Genomic DNA, 13372 nt, shown 5'->3' with positions numbered 1-13372 from the left:
GGATCCCGTGTTGCTGTGGCTCTGGCGTAGGCCGGTGGCTACAGCTCCAATTCAACCCCTAGCCTGGGAACCTCCATATGCCGCGGGAGCGGCCCAAGAAATAGCAACAACAACAACAACAACAACAAAAAGAGACAAAAATAAATAAATAAATAAATAAAAACTGAGAGTGGTTATCTTTTGTAGTTTAAGTACTAAAACTGAAAGCAATCCTAAAAATGTTCCAAAGAGTCTTTCATAAGCAGTATCAACATCTATTCCAAAGATGATTGATGATTGCTGCTAGAAAAAAATGCTTTGGAATGTGTATTTTCTGACATGATAGTTTAAAAACACATTCTCTTAATTCATCATCATCTCCCTTATGTAGAAATGCCTAAATTCTTCTGTAAAATTGAGTAGGACATTTTGTTCATTTAAATATGTAATATACTACTTATTATGCATGCTTACTCCAGAAGCATATGGTGCTGATGTACCCCATCTATGTTCCCATAACACTTTGTATGTATTTCCCTTGTTATAGTTAGTAAAATAGATCTTATTTAAGAGGTGGAGCCATTCAGTTGTGCTGAAATTGATCATGTAATAACTAGTAAGTTGCTGTTAATACATTCATCAAAGTGACCTATGTTGCTTGGTTAATTTCCTTAATTTTATTCTAACTTTCCAATAACCAACTATAAAGTTATAAAGTCAAAAAAAACAGTTTTTGACAAACATTATTTTCTTATTTAATTCTTAATGAATCAGATTGTTAATCTGATCCAAGACAGGTAGAACATTGCCTTCTGTAGTGCTGGGTATCGATGTGGTACCTGTTTGTTTATCAGTAGGGAAATTGGCCCCCCTCCCAAAAAAAAGTAAAATCCCTTTGCTTTTCAGAAAAAAATTTTTCCATTTCTTGCCTGGGACATATTACTAGGAGGCCATTTTACAAACAATCAACCTTTAGTAATGTCTAAGTTTATTATAGTAAAACATACCTGTTTTAGGGAGAATGTTTTTTTAAAAACCTTGGGGGAAAATATGTTAATCTATATCAAATAGTCTTCAGTTTAAATGATCTAGTTGGTTATTATAGCTTTCATTATAGTTAATGTAAAATAGTGCAGTGGTTCTCCAAGTGTGGTCCAGAAACTAGCAATGTTGGCATCACCTAAAACCTTTCTAGACATGCAGACTCTCCCCAGCACAGACATATTTAATCAGCAATCAGGGGAAGAGGGGGCTAACAATATGTGTTCTAATAAATCTTCCAGGTATTTCTGATCTGATGTTTGAGAAGCATCAAATTAATGAAATGTCCCAGTGGTTTAGGTCAAAATTTCATGATACCTCAAGGTGACCTTTAGCCCAGTTCCGGTTTTAGAGCAGCATGCTAGTAAATAAGTAACTTAATCTGCTTAATTATTTACTAGGATTTTTTTGTTTGATGACATCTCAGTATTGTTGTGCTGAAGGAAGCTTTGTGAAAGACTGAATTCCTTTTTCAATTTTTAGTGTTGGCTTAGAAATTTAACATGACCAAATTTAAATATTTTGAGGTTCATAACCTCAATAATTTTTTCTTAAAATTGCTAATCACTTTATATAGCTTTAAAATTTTTAAGTTAAATTAAATCTCCTCACAGCAGCTCTTTATATCTTCTACTATTAATAATTTAGCAATGCTATTTACATTAGCCACAGAGCCAGGTCTTAGAGGCATGGTATTAATTTGTTGGTAGGCAGTGGCATTTATCAGAGCACTCTTGATTTTGCTGGACTTTAGTGCTAAGGTAGAGAGGATCAAATTTGAAACTAAACTTAAAATGTATGTAATTTTTAGTCATCCTTGCTCCTTCCCTAACCCTCATCCAACATCTAAATCATTACCAATTCCTCATCAGTACTACCCCTTAAATATCTCTGAATCTAGCTACTTCTTTCTCTAGTACTGTCCCCTCCTGGGCTGAGTCACAGTCAGTTTCCCCCTGGGTTTCCAAGTGATTTATCTGAATCCATTTTCACAGTGTGAATAAAGTGGTCTTTAATGATATACATCTGATCATGTCCCTTCAACTTAAGCCTCATTGATGGCTTTTCGTAAAGTCCGCAGTCTGCCATGGCCTGTGTCACCTTATATGATCTAGCTTCTCTAGCGAGAGAGCTATCTCTGTATAGTTGCTCAAAGGTGCTGTTTTTTTCTACTATGGGATGTTTGCACATGCCATTCCCTCATGGTCCAGCTGACCCTTTATTGATCTTTAGGTCTCAGTTTAAAAATTACTTTTTCTGGAAAACTTTTCCAAATATACTCTCCCTGCCCCATTCCCCCATACCTGCATACCCCTTATATTCTCTCAGCTTTCTCCACACTTTGATTTTATATATATATGTGTGTGTGTGTGTGTGTATGTTTTTTTTTTTTTTTTTTTTTGCCACATCTGCAGCATGTGGAAGTTCCTGGGCCAGGGATTTAAATCTGAGCTGCAGCTGTGACCTGTGTTGCAGCTATAGCAATGCTGGATCCTTAACACACTACACTGGGCTGGGGATCAAACTTGAGCCTCTGCAGCAACCCAAGCCACTGTAGTCAGATTCTTAACCCACTGTGCCACAGTGGGAACTCCTTGTTATACTTATTTATGTACTTACTTATTTACTATATGCCTTCTCTAGACAGTGCTCCATAAGGGCAAGGTCTATTTCTGGGAGACCAAGTGACTAGCAAAATATCTGGTGTATGGTGCCCAAAGTATATGAATAAGTGAATGAATAAATGAACTTATGAACAAAGTGATGACTTCTCATGTGTTAAAGTAGTATAAGATTTGTGAAGTTACCACATTCACATTTTTTTGTGTGAATAATCTCTTCCTTATTTTTTGTGTATCTAGATTATGCTTGTGCTCTTCAGAGGGACATTTTGCTTCAGGGACGACTATACCTTTCAGAAAACTGGCTATGTTTCTATAGCAACATCTTCAGATGGGAAACTACAGTAAGATATATTTTTATTTGATTTGCTGATGCAAATAATTGCATAGATAGAAATGAATACAGTTCTAAAAACAATGCACTTAAGATTTCAAAGTAAGTTTGCATATATTTATACTTGTATATATCTAAATATTTCTCTGTGTGGTGCAAGTGTGTAATATATTTTTCTTAATACTTTGAGCTCCAATTGTACATATTTAATATGGTTAGGAAGAGAGATTTCATATTGAAAAAAGCATGAACATACCTCCATTTGGCTGCCAAAAATCATGTCTTATGTGACAGACAGTATGATTTTTGTTTGTGTATTTGTGTTGCATGTTAATGTGGAACACAAACACCCATGTGTCTTTTCACACTTTATCGTAATATTAGGTATAGGAGTTGATGGAGGAAATCTAAAGGGAAGAATATCTGTTTACTGTGTTTTTCTCAGAGAATGCAAGCATGTGCTTTATTAACTCTTTCAGGTTTTTCCCCTGAATATTCTGGAATAGATTGATGTAATACTTGGTGTTTTGTGTTGTTTATGTCTCTGAGAAATCTGTTTAGCAATTTTTCATTCTTTTTTGTGTGTTTAGATTTCTATTGCTTTAAAGAACATAACCTTCATGACCAAGGAGAAAACTGCTCGACTCATCCCAAATGCCATCCAGATCGTTACAGAGGGTGAAAAGGTAAAAAACATTTCTACCTTTGCCTTGTTACGTAATCTGGAAAATCTACATCATACTGATCAACAGAATTGGACATATAGGCACTTCTTCTTAAAGTTAGGAATATCTAATAAATACACATTGTGTGCAATACTAGATTTCTGTATACTTACTTTGTAGTGATTAAGTTTATTATTATTATTTTTTTGTCTTTTTTTGTTTGTTTGTTTTTTTAGAGCCGCACCCAAGGCATATGGAGTTTCCTAGGCTAGGGGTCAAATTGGAGCTACAACTCCTGGCCTATACCGCAACCACAGCAATGCCAGATCCAAGCAGCGTCTGCAACTAACACCACAGCTCACGGCAACACCAGATCCTTAACCCACTGAGCGAGGCCAGGGATCAAACTTGCATCCTCATGGATGGGAACTCTAAGTAGTGATTAACTTTAAATGACTGCTAACACTTTTTTGTAGTTTATGGTTTATAGAGCTTTTCTCCTATATTCTTCATATCTTCATTATAAGAGGTAAGTAGGTTAAGCACGAGCAAAATATTATTTCTAAATACCCTAATACCAAAATACTTCATTATTTCTAAATTCTTAATAGCTACACTATAGCAACTAATAAAAACCAACGTTTCTGTTGAGAAGATTTGGTAATGTATAAGTAAACACAATCATTGTGATCTTTTTTAGAGTAGCAGTTTTCTTAACTGTGGTCAATTTCATCATCCACCTACATATCCATCATTTCTTGGTAGGAAGAATTTTTCTCTACCACCTGGAAAATTGATAAGGGCTCTGTATGTGACATTAGAAGCATAGTGCTGAGAAAGAAAAAGAAATAAGGGATGGAGAGAAAAAAAAAGGAAAGTATGGAAGGGAATGAAGGAGAAGAAGGAAGAAAGGGAGAAGAGAAGGAAGGAAATGAAAGAGAAAAGAGAGCTGTGGTGGGTGGGGAGAGAAACACGAACTTGAGTCATTGTAGTGATACTTTTTAATCTTGTGGGGGTTCTTTCACATGCACTTTCAGTTTTATTATTAAACAATCTTATCCCTACAGAACACTTCCAGGTTCTGTACAAAGACCTTTCCTCCTTTGAACTATTTAAGAATAAGTTGTCACTCTGAAGCCTCATCACCCTAGACATCACAGAATGTTTCCAACAAAGACAGTCTCCTGTATAACCTCAATATGACCATGAAATTTAAGAAATTAAAGTGATCATTATCACTGCTCAATCCTCAAACCCCCTTAAGTTTCCTTGGTTATCCCAATAACCAGTTCAGAAATAAATATTATGTTTAGTTGTCATGCTCTTTATCCTTATTCTAGATGAGCCTCTTAGTTTTTCCTGGTCTTTTGTGCCATTGACATTTCTAAAGATTACAGGCCAGTTATTTTGTAGGATCTCTCTCAATTGTGTTTAATATTTTCTTTTTCTTTTTAGTCTTTTTAGGGCTGCACTCATGGCATATGGAAGTTCCCAGGCTTGGGGTTGAAGCAGAGCTGCAGCTGCCAGCCTACCCCACAGCCACAGCAACACAGGATCCAAGCCCTGTCTGCCACCTACACCACAGCTCATGGCAATGCCAGATTCTTAACCTACTGAGTGAGGCCAGGAATCAAACCTATGTACTCATGGATACTAATCAAATTCGTTTCTGCTGAGCCACGACGGGGATTCCTGATGTTTTCTTGTGATTGAGTCTAGGTTATGCAATTTTGGCAGATATAACTGTTCTTTCCATTGCATACTATCACATGGTACATGATTTCATTTCTGTCATTATTGGTGATAATCTCTTTGATCACTTGAATAAGGTGGTGTCTGCCATACTTTACTGTAAAGTTAGTCTATTTTCCTTTGTAATAATGTTTAGTGGTAGGGAGTTCCTGTCATGGCTCAGTGGTTAGCGAATCTGACTACTAACCATGAGGTTGTCCGTTTGATCCCTGGCCTTGCTCAGTAGGTTAGGGATCCGGCATTGCCATGAGCTGTGGTGTGGGTTGCAGATGAGGCTCAATCCCGAGTTGTTGTGGCTCTGGTGTAGGCCAGCGGCTACAGCTCCAATTCGACGCCTAGCCTGGGAACCTCCATATGCCGCAAGAGCAGCCCAAGAAATGGCAAAAAAAAAAAAAAAAAAAAAAAAAATAATAATAATAATGTTTAGTGGTAAGCTACTTTGAAACTTTGTATATATACTGGTCCTTACCAAATCTATTCAGTTATTTGCTTATATCAGTGTGACCTCATGGTTTCTTATTTTAATCAATGAATTATAATCCATTGCTATCATTTATATTGCTGCTCAAATTGTCCCAAGTTTGGCCAATGGGAACCTCATCAAGCTGGTTTTGGTGTCCTTTTGAGTGTTCCCAGCATTGTTTGAGCATTTCCTTGCTTTTTGCACAAGATGTTACAAGCTTTCCCTGCCTCAGCCATTTCTCCAAGGAGTCTTGGCTTCTTTAAGGGGAGACTGATACTTAGAAGCCAGTGTGTTCATTGCCGTTTGGGGTATCACCATTTGAGCCTCTGCCTCTAATCGGGCAGAGCAAGGGGGTATACAAAGTGTATATAAATCACACACCCATACACATAACACACACACACACATATATTCCCACTTATACATCTATGTTTATTTAGTGTCTATGAATAAGTCACTAGTTCACACTAATACCTCTAATTCCAGTCTAACACTGTAGAGTTCAGTTTTGTTTTTTTCCTTTTGTATTTGTAGCTCTTCCCTGAGAGAAACTAGGCTCCTATTATCCTTAATATATTTACTTGAATCAGTCGACCCATATGTAACCCATCTTCATCTCCTCAGCTGCCCCTTCCCCACACTTGGCTTCTGATACTTTGAGTCAGGCTGCTGCCTAGCTTACCACCACATAGGGGCTCTCATCCCATAAAAGCTCTCCTCACTCTCCCTGGGCTGACACCCCATGCCAGATACCTTCCCTGTGTTCACTTTACCCTGCTTCAGGTCCCCCTCCACAGGGGCACCCTCCGTTCCCTGCTTGTGCTCAGACATTCCATACCACCATGTCATTGTGTGTGGCCTCCTTTCTGGCAAGCTCAGGCCCTGGCTCCCCGCACAGAACCACGCTTGTTGATTCTTCACCCTATGTCACCCTCACCATCTCCCGCTCTTCTGTGCCCTCATCAGTTGCCCTGTGTGTGGCCATACTGTTCACCGTACTTAGGCTTGGACCCCACACCAGTCTACCCCTCTCCATGGTCTTCCTCTTGGGACTCTGACTTGAGCCCCTCACTCGTTTCTTATTTCCACACCAGGCTCCAGACCACCCCCATATGTGGAAACACTTCTCATCCTCTTGGGCTCTGACACTCCACACAGGGCAACCCTTCTATGTCGACAATCTCCTCATTCTTTTCTGGTTCTGACACCCTGCTTTGGGCTACTGCAGCTCCTCTGCTGTGGATGCTACTTTCTCTGTTCCTCTAGTAGCTCTAGGGCTGAACTATTCAGGAAGAGAATAAGACCTAAAATAAACTTATTCTTCATTTTATAATTAATATATATGATGAGGAAAAAGCGTAAATTTCTCTATGGCAGGACAACCCAACTAAGTCATAATTGAAACACGCATGACACACACCAGCACACCCCCATTTGGGATGGGCCTTTCCCAGTGTGCAGTGTGCATCTGCATTACACATTAACCATACCTCCTCAATCAGAAGGATATAATCAGTCTTTGAGAAGAATGGTTCCATTCTTCAGACACCAGCATTGTAATTTTTCTTTTGTTTTAGGGCCGTACCCATGGCATATGGAGGTTGCAAGGCTAGGGGTAGAATCGGAGCTGCAGCTGCCAGCCTGTGCCACAGCCACAGCTAGATATGAGCTGTGTCTGTGACCTACACCACAGCTCATGGTAACACCATATCCTTAACCCACTGAGCAAGGCCAAGGATTTGTTTCTGCTGTGCCACAGTGGAAACTCCCCCAGCATTGTAATTTTAAGATGAATATTTCTTTTTCTATCCCATGCAGGGAGTGACAATGACCTAAATGCTTATTCTGTGTGATATGCACACCTGACCAAACACTTCTGATGAACTTCATGTCTAATGTTAACTTGTGAATATGATACATAACTCTTTGTCTAACTGAATCTCTTAACTCCTGACCAGGGGAGCAGTTCTCTGAGCTTTCTGGAAGACTGTCTCTTGGTTTATAACCCTTAATTTGGCTCAAATAAAATTCTTCTTCTCTTAGCTTATTTTTTTTAATTTAATATTTTTTGCAGTATAATTGATCTAGCTTGATTGTTAATTAAATTTTTGTCAATATGTATACATTGCATTGTTTAACAAAAACATCAAACAATTATAAAACTAATGTTTTCCTTCCATGCCTATAATCCTGTTGCTTTTTTATAGGCAAACACTGTTATTAGTTTGATATATATCTTTTCAGACCTTTCAGACATTCTTCCTTTGTATTTACGTGTATGTATGCATATACATAAACATATCGTTTTGCTTTTCCTTTAACTTTTTTTTTTTTTTTTTTTTTTTTTGCCATACCTGTGGCATGCTGAAGTTCTGGGGTCAGGGACTGAACCTATACCAGAGGAAGCAACCCGAGCTTACAATGCTGGATCCTTAACCCACTGAACCACCAAGGATCTCCTGCTTTGTTTTTAAAGTAAATGCTATCTTATATGTGTTGTTCTTTAGTTCTTCTTTCTTAAAGAAGAATGTAACATTATCTCTTGGAGTCACAGGTTAGCACATGTAGATTAGACTATCTCTGTTTATTAAAGCACTCGTAATATTTCAGAGAATGGATTCACCATAGTTTCCTTGACCCTTAATTCATTTCCATTGTTTTATTACAAATAGTGCTGCAGTGAACAGTCTGACTATGTTTTCTTAAGCTCATGTGTGACCTTTTCTCACACAGGAAATGGAATTTCAGGGTTAAGCAATTTAATTTTAATGATAACAACTAGCATTTGCTGAACATACTTGTTCTAGACACTATTAAGTTTTTTACATATATTTTCTCATTTCATTCTCACAAAAATTGACTCCTGTAATTATTCTCACTCTGTAGATGAAGAAACTAAGGAAAAGGAAAGCGACTCAGGGTGGTAGAATTAAGTGGTTGAGCCAGGATATGAACCCAGTGGTTTAATTGGAGAGACTTTGTTCCTAATTACTTCACTATATTGATTCAGTGATCTCTTTTTTCCATCATCATAGGGGAAAAAGAAACTATACTACTAAATATTTATCCCTTCCATATATTCTGTGACTAAGGGAAGGGTAATCATGGTACTTTTAGTTGTTTTCAGTTCTTCCCAGCAGCTGAGAGATATCATTATCCAGAACTCCTCCCAAATTAAGGTTAGTATTGAAGCAAGATTTGTTAATAAGTTTTTGGAGTTCCTGTTATGGCGCAGTGGTTAACGAACACAACTAGGAACCATGAGATTGCAGGTTCAATCCCTGGCCATGCTCAGTGGGTTAACGATCCAGCATTGCCGTGAGCTGTGGTGTAGGTCACAGACGCGGCTTGGATCCTGCATTGCTGTGGCTCTGGTGTAGGCCGGTGGCTGCTGCAGCTCTTATTAGACCCCTAGCCTGGAAACCTCCATATGCCACGGGAGCAGCCCTAGAAAAGGCAAAAAGACAAAAAGAAAAAAATATATATTTATTAATAAGTTTTTGAAGTTGGATATCTGACAAGGAATAAAATAAGATGGTAATTTACATGGATTACCCAGAAAGATGGGAGTATTAACAGGTTAAGAATGTGGTGATTATATACAAGAGTGGATAAAGTTGATAACAAGGTATTTAGTTTAAGAAGTGGGAATTAGTAAGCATAACACCATGATGAAAAAGAGATGGACTAGGAGATTTTCCTTATCTGTATATGTACACACAAGGGCCATGAGGTTATTAAAATACAAAAAAAATAAAAAACAATGTGGTCTAAGAAAAGGAGACGGGGGTAGTAAGTAGTGATCATTAGGTCACATGTTATGTATGTAATTGTGTTTGGAAGAGTGCCTAGATATATCCCTGTTATAAAAAGTTTTGCTGTTTGAAGAATGTTATGTAAGCAAGGTTTCAATTTATTAATTGGAAAATATTACTTTAAAATCTTTCTATGAAAAATATAAACACCCCAAATATTATTGTTTGTCATTTTATTTAAGAAGTCAAACATGGAACTGAGCTTTCTCATTCCTAAAAATAACCAATCAATCATGAAAAGTCACTAACTAGGGGATCAGAAGAGATGATATACTGAGATTCTGTATTTAGTGCTGCCACTTGGCATATTTTCTCATAAAAGCCTATTTTAAGATGTGACTTTGCAAAAATCAGTTACATGCAGAGGAAGAGATAGGGATAAAAGCAAACATGGAATTATGAGTTGAAACATGCTATTTTTCTTCTATAACATTCAAAGCAAAATTTAGTATTGACATGGGTGTTTTATATCTATAATTAGTTGAGATTTGGTATTTTTGGATTTTTTTTAGGAGGCTATGAAAGATGATATAATTTAAAATTAGGATCCTTAAAATAAATCTATTTCGGAAATCTACTTGCATTTTTTTATTTTTTATTTTTCTCTTTAGGGCTGCACCTGCAGGAAATGGAAGTTCCTAGGCTAAGGGTTGAATGAGAGCTGCAGCTGCCAGCCTGTGCCATAGCCACAGCAACATTCAAGCCTCATCTATGACATATGTTGTGGCTTGAGGCAACACTGTATCCTTAACCCACTGAGAGAGGCCCAGAATCCACATGGATACTAGTTGAGTTTTTAACCCATTAAGCCACAATGGGAACTCCCTTTTTTCTTATTCTTTGTGTATATTTGGCGCAAATGGCCATCAAAGCATATCTCTTTGCAAAGTTCAGCATAAATAAAACTTTACTTTTCTCCTAAGTTTATTTAGATTGACTTTAATAGTTAAATTACAATGAACATAAATAGGTACTCATTTCAAGCTTCTTTCTCTAGTGAATATTGATTAAATTGCATTGGTTATACAGTACAATTTTAAAAGACTCTGTTTATGCACCAATTACTTGTTTTTCTTCTATTGTGACAAAAAGTTTAACAAAAATAGAATATAAGGTAGGCAGAGGATATAACTGATTTACTTTGCTGTATACTTAAAACTAACACAACTTTGTAAGTTGGCAATACTCCAGTAAAATTTATTAAAAAAAAAAAGTAGACAGTGGTGACCTACTAGTTTGCTTTGACCATAGCAAGTGGCCGCAGACCATTGTGAGAGATACTTTTCCCTTTTTTTCAATGACACTAAAATTTCCTGTTTGTCTTTTCAGTTTTTCTTCACATCTTTCGGTGCCAGGGATAGAAGTTACCTCAGCATCTTTAGGTTGTGGCAGAACGTACTATTAGACAAGGTAAGTGTTCATACCCAAGGCAGGTGCTTGTTACAATAGCAACCTCTCAGTGTGTACCTAAACAGTGTTTGTGAGTTGCAAGCTCCTTTTTATTTTTTGGAGTTGATTGTGACCAGATTTTTCAAATTCCAAGACGAAATCTGAAGCAAAACAAAATCCATGTTAAGATGTTAATTGCAATCCCCATGTTAACTGCCAAGAAAAATAACGGAAAATATAATAAAAGAAGGAGTTCCTGTTGTGGTGCAGTAGAAACTAATCTGATTAGTATCCATGAGGATGCGGGTTCGATCCCTAACTCAGTGGGTTGGGGATCTGGCATTGCCGTGAGCTCTGGTGTAGTTCGCAAACATGACTTGGATCCTCTGTTGCTGTGGCTGTGGCATAGGTCAGCACCTATAGTTCTGATTTGACCCCTATCCTGGTAACTTCCATATGCAGCGGGTGAGGCCCTATAAAGCAAATAAATAAATAAATAAAAATATATTAAAAGAAACATAAAGGGAATGAAAATGCACACTAGAAATATCTATTTAACATATAAGATGGCAGAAATGGAGGAATGGAGGGACAAAAAAAGACCTAAGACACAAAAATCAAACAGTAAAATGGCAGAAAGTACATTAAAATGTTAAATATAAGTGATTAAATACTTGAAACAGAAGGCAGAGATAGATGAAAAAACATGATCCAACTATATGCTGTCAATAAGGACACGTGAGGAGTTCCCGTCGTGGCACAGTGGTTAACGAATCTGACTAGGAACCATGAGGTTGCGGGTTCGGTCCCTGCGCTTGCTCAGTGGGTTAACGATCCGGCGTTGCTATGAGCTGTAGTGTAGGTTGCAGACTTGGCTCGGATCTCGCGTTGCTGTGGCTCTGGCGTAGGCTAGTGGCTACAGCTCCGATTAGACCCCTAGCCTGGGAATCTCCATATGCCGCGGGAGCGGCCCTAGAAAAGACAAAAAAAAAAAAAAAAAAAAAAAAAAATAAGGACACGTGAGATTTAAAGACTGGAAACAAAGTAAAAGGATGGAAAAAGATATACTATATAAATAATAATCAAAAGAGAGCAGAAGTGACTATAGTAACATCAGGCAAACTAGGCTTAAAGACAAAAATTACTAGAGACAAGGGAGACTATTTTATAATAATAGAAGAGTCAATCTGTATGTAATTCATAATAATTATAGATTTTATGCACTCTATAAGAGAACTCTAATATATATGGAAGAGAAATAAATCACTACATAAACATAAAAAAAATAAAATGTTTGGAACAAAGACTGGCAGAATTGAAGAGGAAAATAGACGATTCAACTTATTAGTTGGAGATTTCAGTGCCCCTCTTTAAATGATGTTTAATAGAACCAGACAGAAGATCCAACAATGAAATAGAAGAGTTGAACAAAACTATAAACTAATAAGAACCAAAAGAATCTATGGAACATTCCACTCAAAACAAAATACATATCCTTCTCAAATGTACATGGAACATTCTCCAGAACAGACCACACACAAGCTCATAAGGCAAGCCTTAATACATTCAAAAGGATTGAAATAAAAAAAAGTATATTCTGATCACAATGGAATGAAATTAGCATTCGGTAAGAAGGAAATTGGGGAAATTCACAAAAAAAGTGGATATAAGCAGAACACTGCTAGAAAGCCAGTGGGTGAAATAATCAGAGAGGGAAATTAGAAAATACTTTGAGTTAACTGAAAACAAAAACACAATCAAAACTTGTGAGATACAGCAAAAGCAGTATTTAGAGGAGAATTTATAACTATAAACACCAATATTTAAATCAAATCAATAACCTAACTTTCTGCCTTATGAAATTAGAAAAAAGAGAGGAAATTAAAGCAAATAGAAGCAAGGAGATAAAGTTTAGAACATAAATTAATGAAATAAAGATCAAAAAATAATGTTAATCAGTAGACCCAAAAGTTCTGATTTGGAGTTCCCGTTGTGGTGCAGTGGAAACAAGTCTGACTAGGATCCGTGAGGATGCAGGTTCAATCCCTGGCCACACTCAGTAGGTTGAGGATCTGGCATTGCCATGAGCTGTGGTGTAGGTCACAAACATGGCTTGGATCCAAGTTACTGTGTCTGTGGTGAAGGCCAACATCTATAGCTCCAATTCAACCTCTAGCCTGGGAACTTCCACATGCCATGGGTGTGGCCCTAAAAAAGCAAAAAAAAAAAAAAAAAAAGGTTCTAATTTGAAAAAAATCAGATAAACCTTTAGCTAAGTTTACCAAGACAAAAAGGGAGAAAATTAAAAATTA

The 13372-nt window shown here is 37.2% G+C and overlaps 2 protein-coding genes across 18 annotated transcripts in view; one reads left to right on the top strand and one right to left on the bottom strand.

The window, feature by feature from the left end:
* NAA50 (N-alpha-acetyltransferase 50, NatE catalytic subunit) overlaps window positions 1–13372 on the bottom strand; it is a 574571-nt gene that overhangs the window by 148715 nt on the left and 412484 nt on the right. The gene's annotated exons all lie outside the window — the stretch shown is intronic.
* GRAMD1C (GRAM domain containing 1C) overlaps window positions 1–13372 on the top strand; it is a 160471-nt gene that overhangs the window by 36545 nt on the left and 110554 nt on the right. For all 17 annotated transcript variants that reach the window (XR_014824820.1, XR_014824819.1, XM_084991248.1 and 14 more), the window contains 3 exons: window positions 2883–2986; window positions 3567–3662; window positions 11001–11081. Coding sequence is in view for 12 of the 17 variants with exons in the window: in XM_003132665.7 (XP_003132713.4) it covers window positions 2883–2986; window positions 3567–3662; window positions 11001–11081 (281 nt within the window). In the remaining 5 variants the exon portion in view is untranslated. The remainder of the gene's footprint in view (window positions 1–2882; window positions 2987–3566; window positions 3663–11000; window positions 11082–13372) is intronic.

Source organism: Sus scrofa, chromosome 13 (genome assembly GCF_054392235.1).
Source record: "Sus scrofa isolate SSC_HxYL_T2T_F1_AM1 chromosome 13, Sscrofa_HxYL_maternal_Yorkshire_Landrace_v2.0, whole genome shotgun sequence".
NCBI lineage: Eukaryota > Metazoa > Chordata > Mammalia > Artiodactyla > Suidae > Sus > Sus scrofa.
The sequence above is the reverse complement of the archived record's forward strand: the minus strand, read 5'-3'. Positions and strand labels throughout refer to the sequence as shown.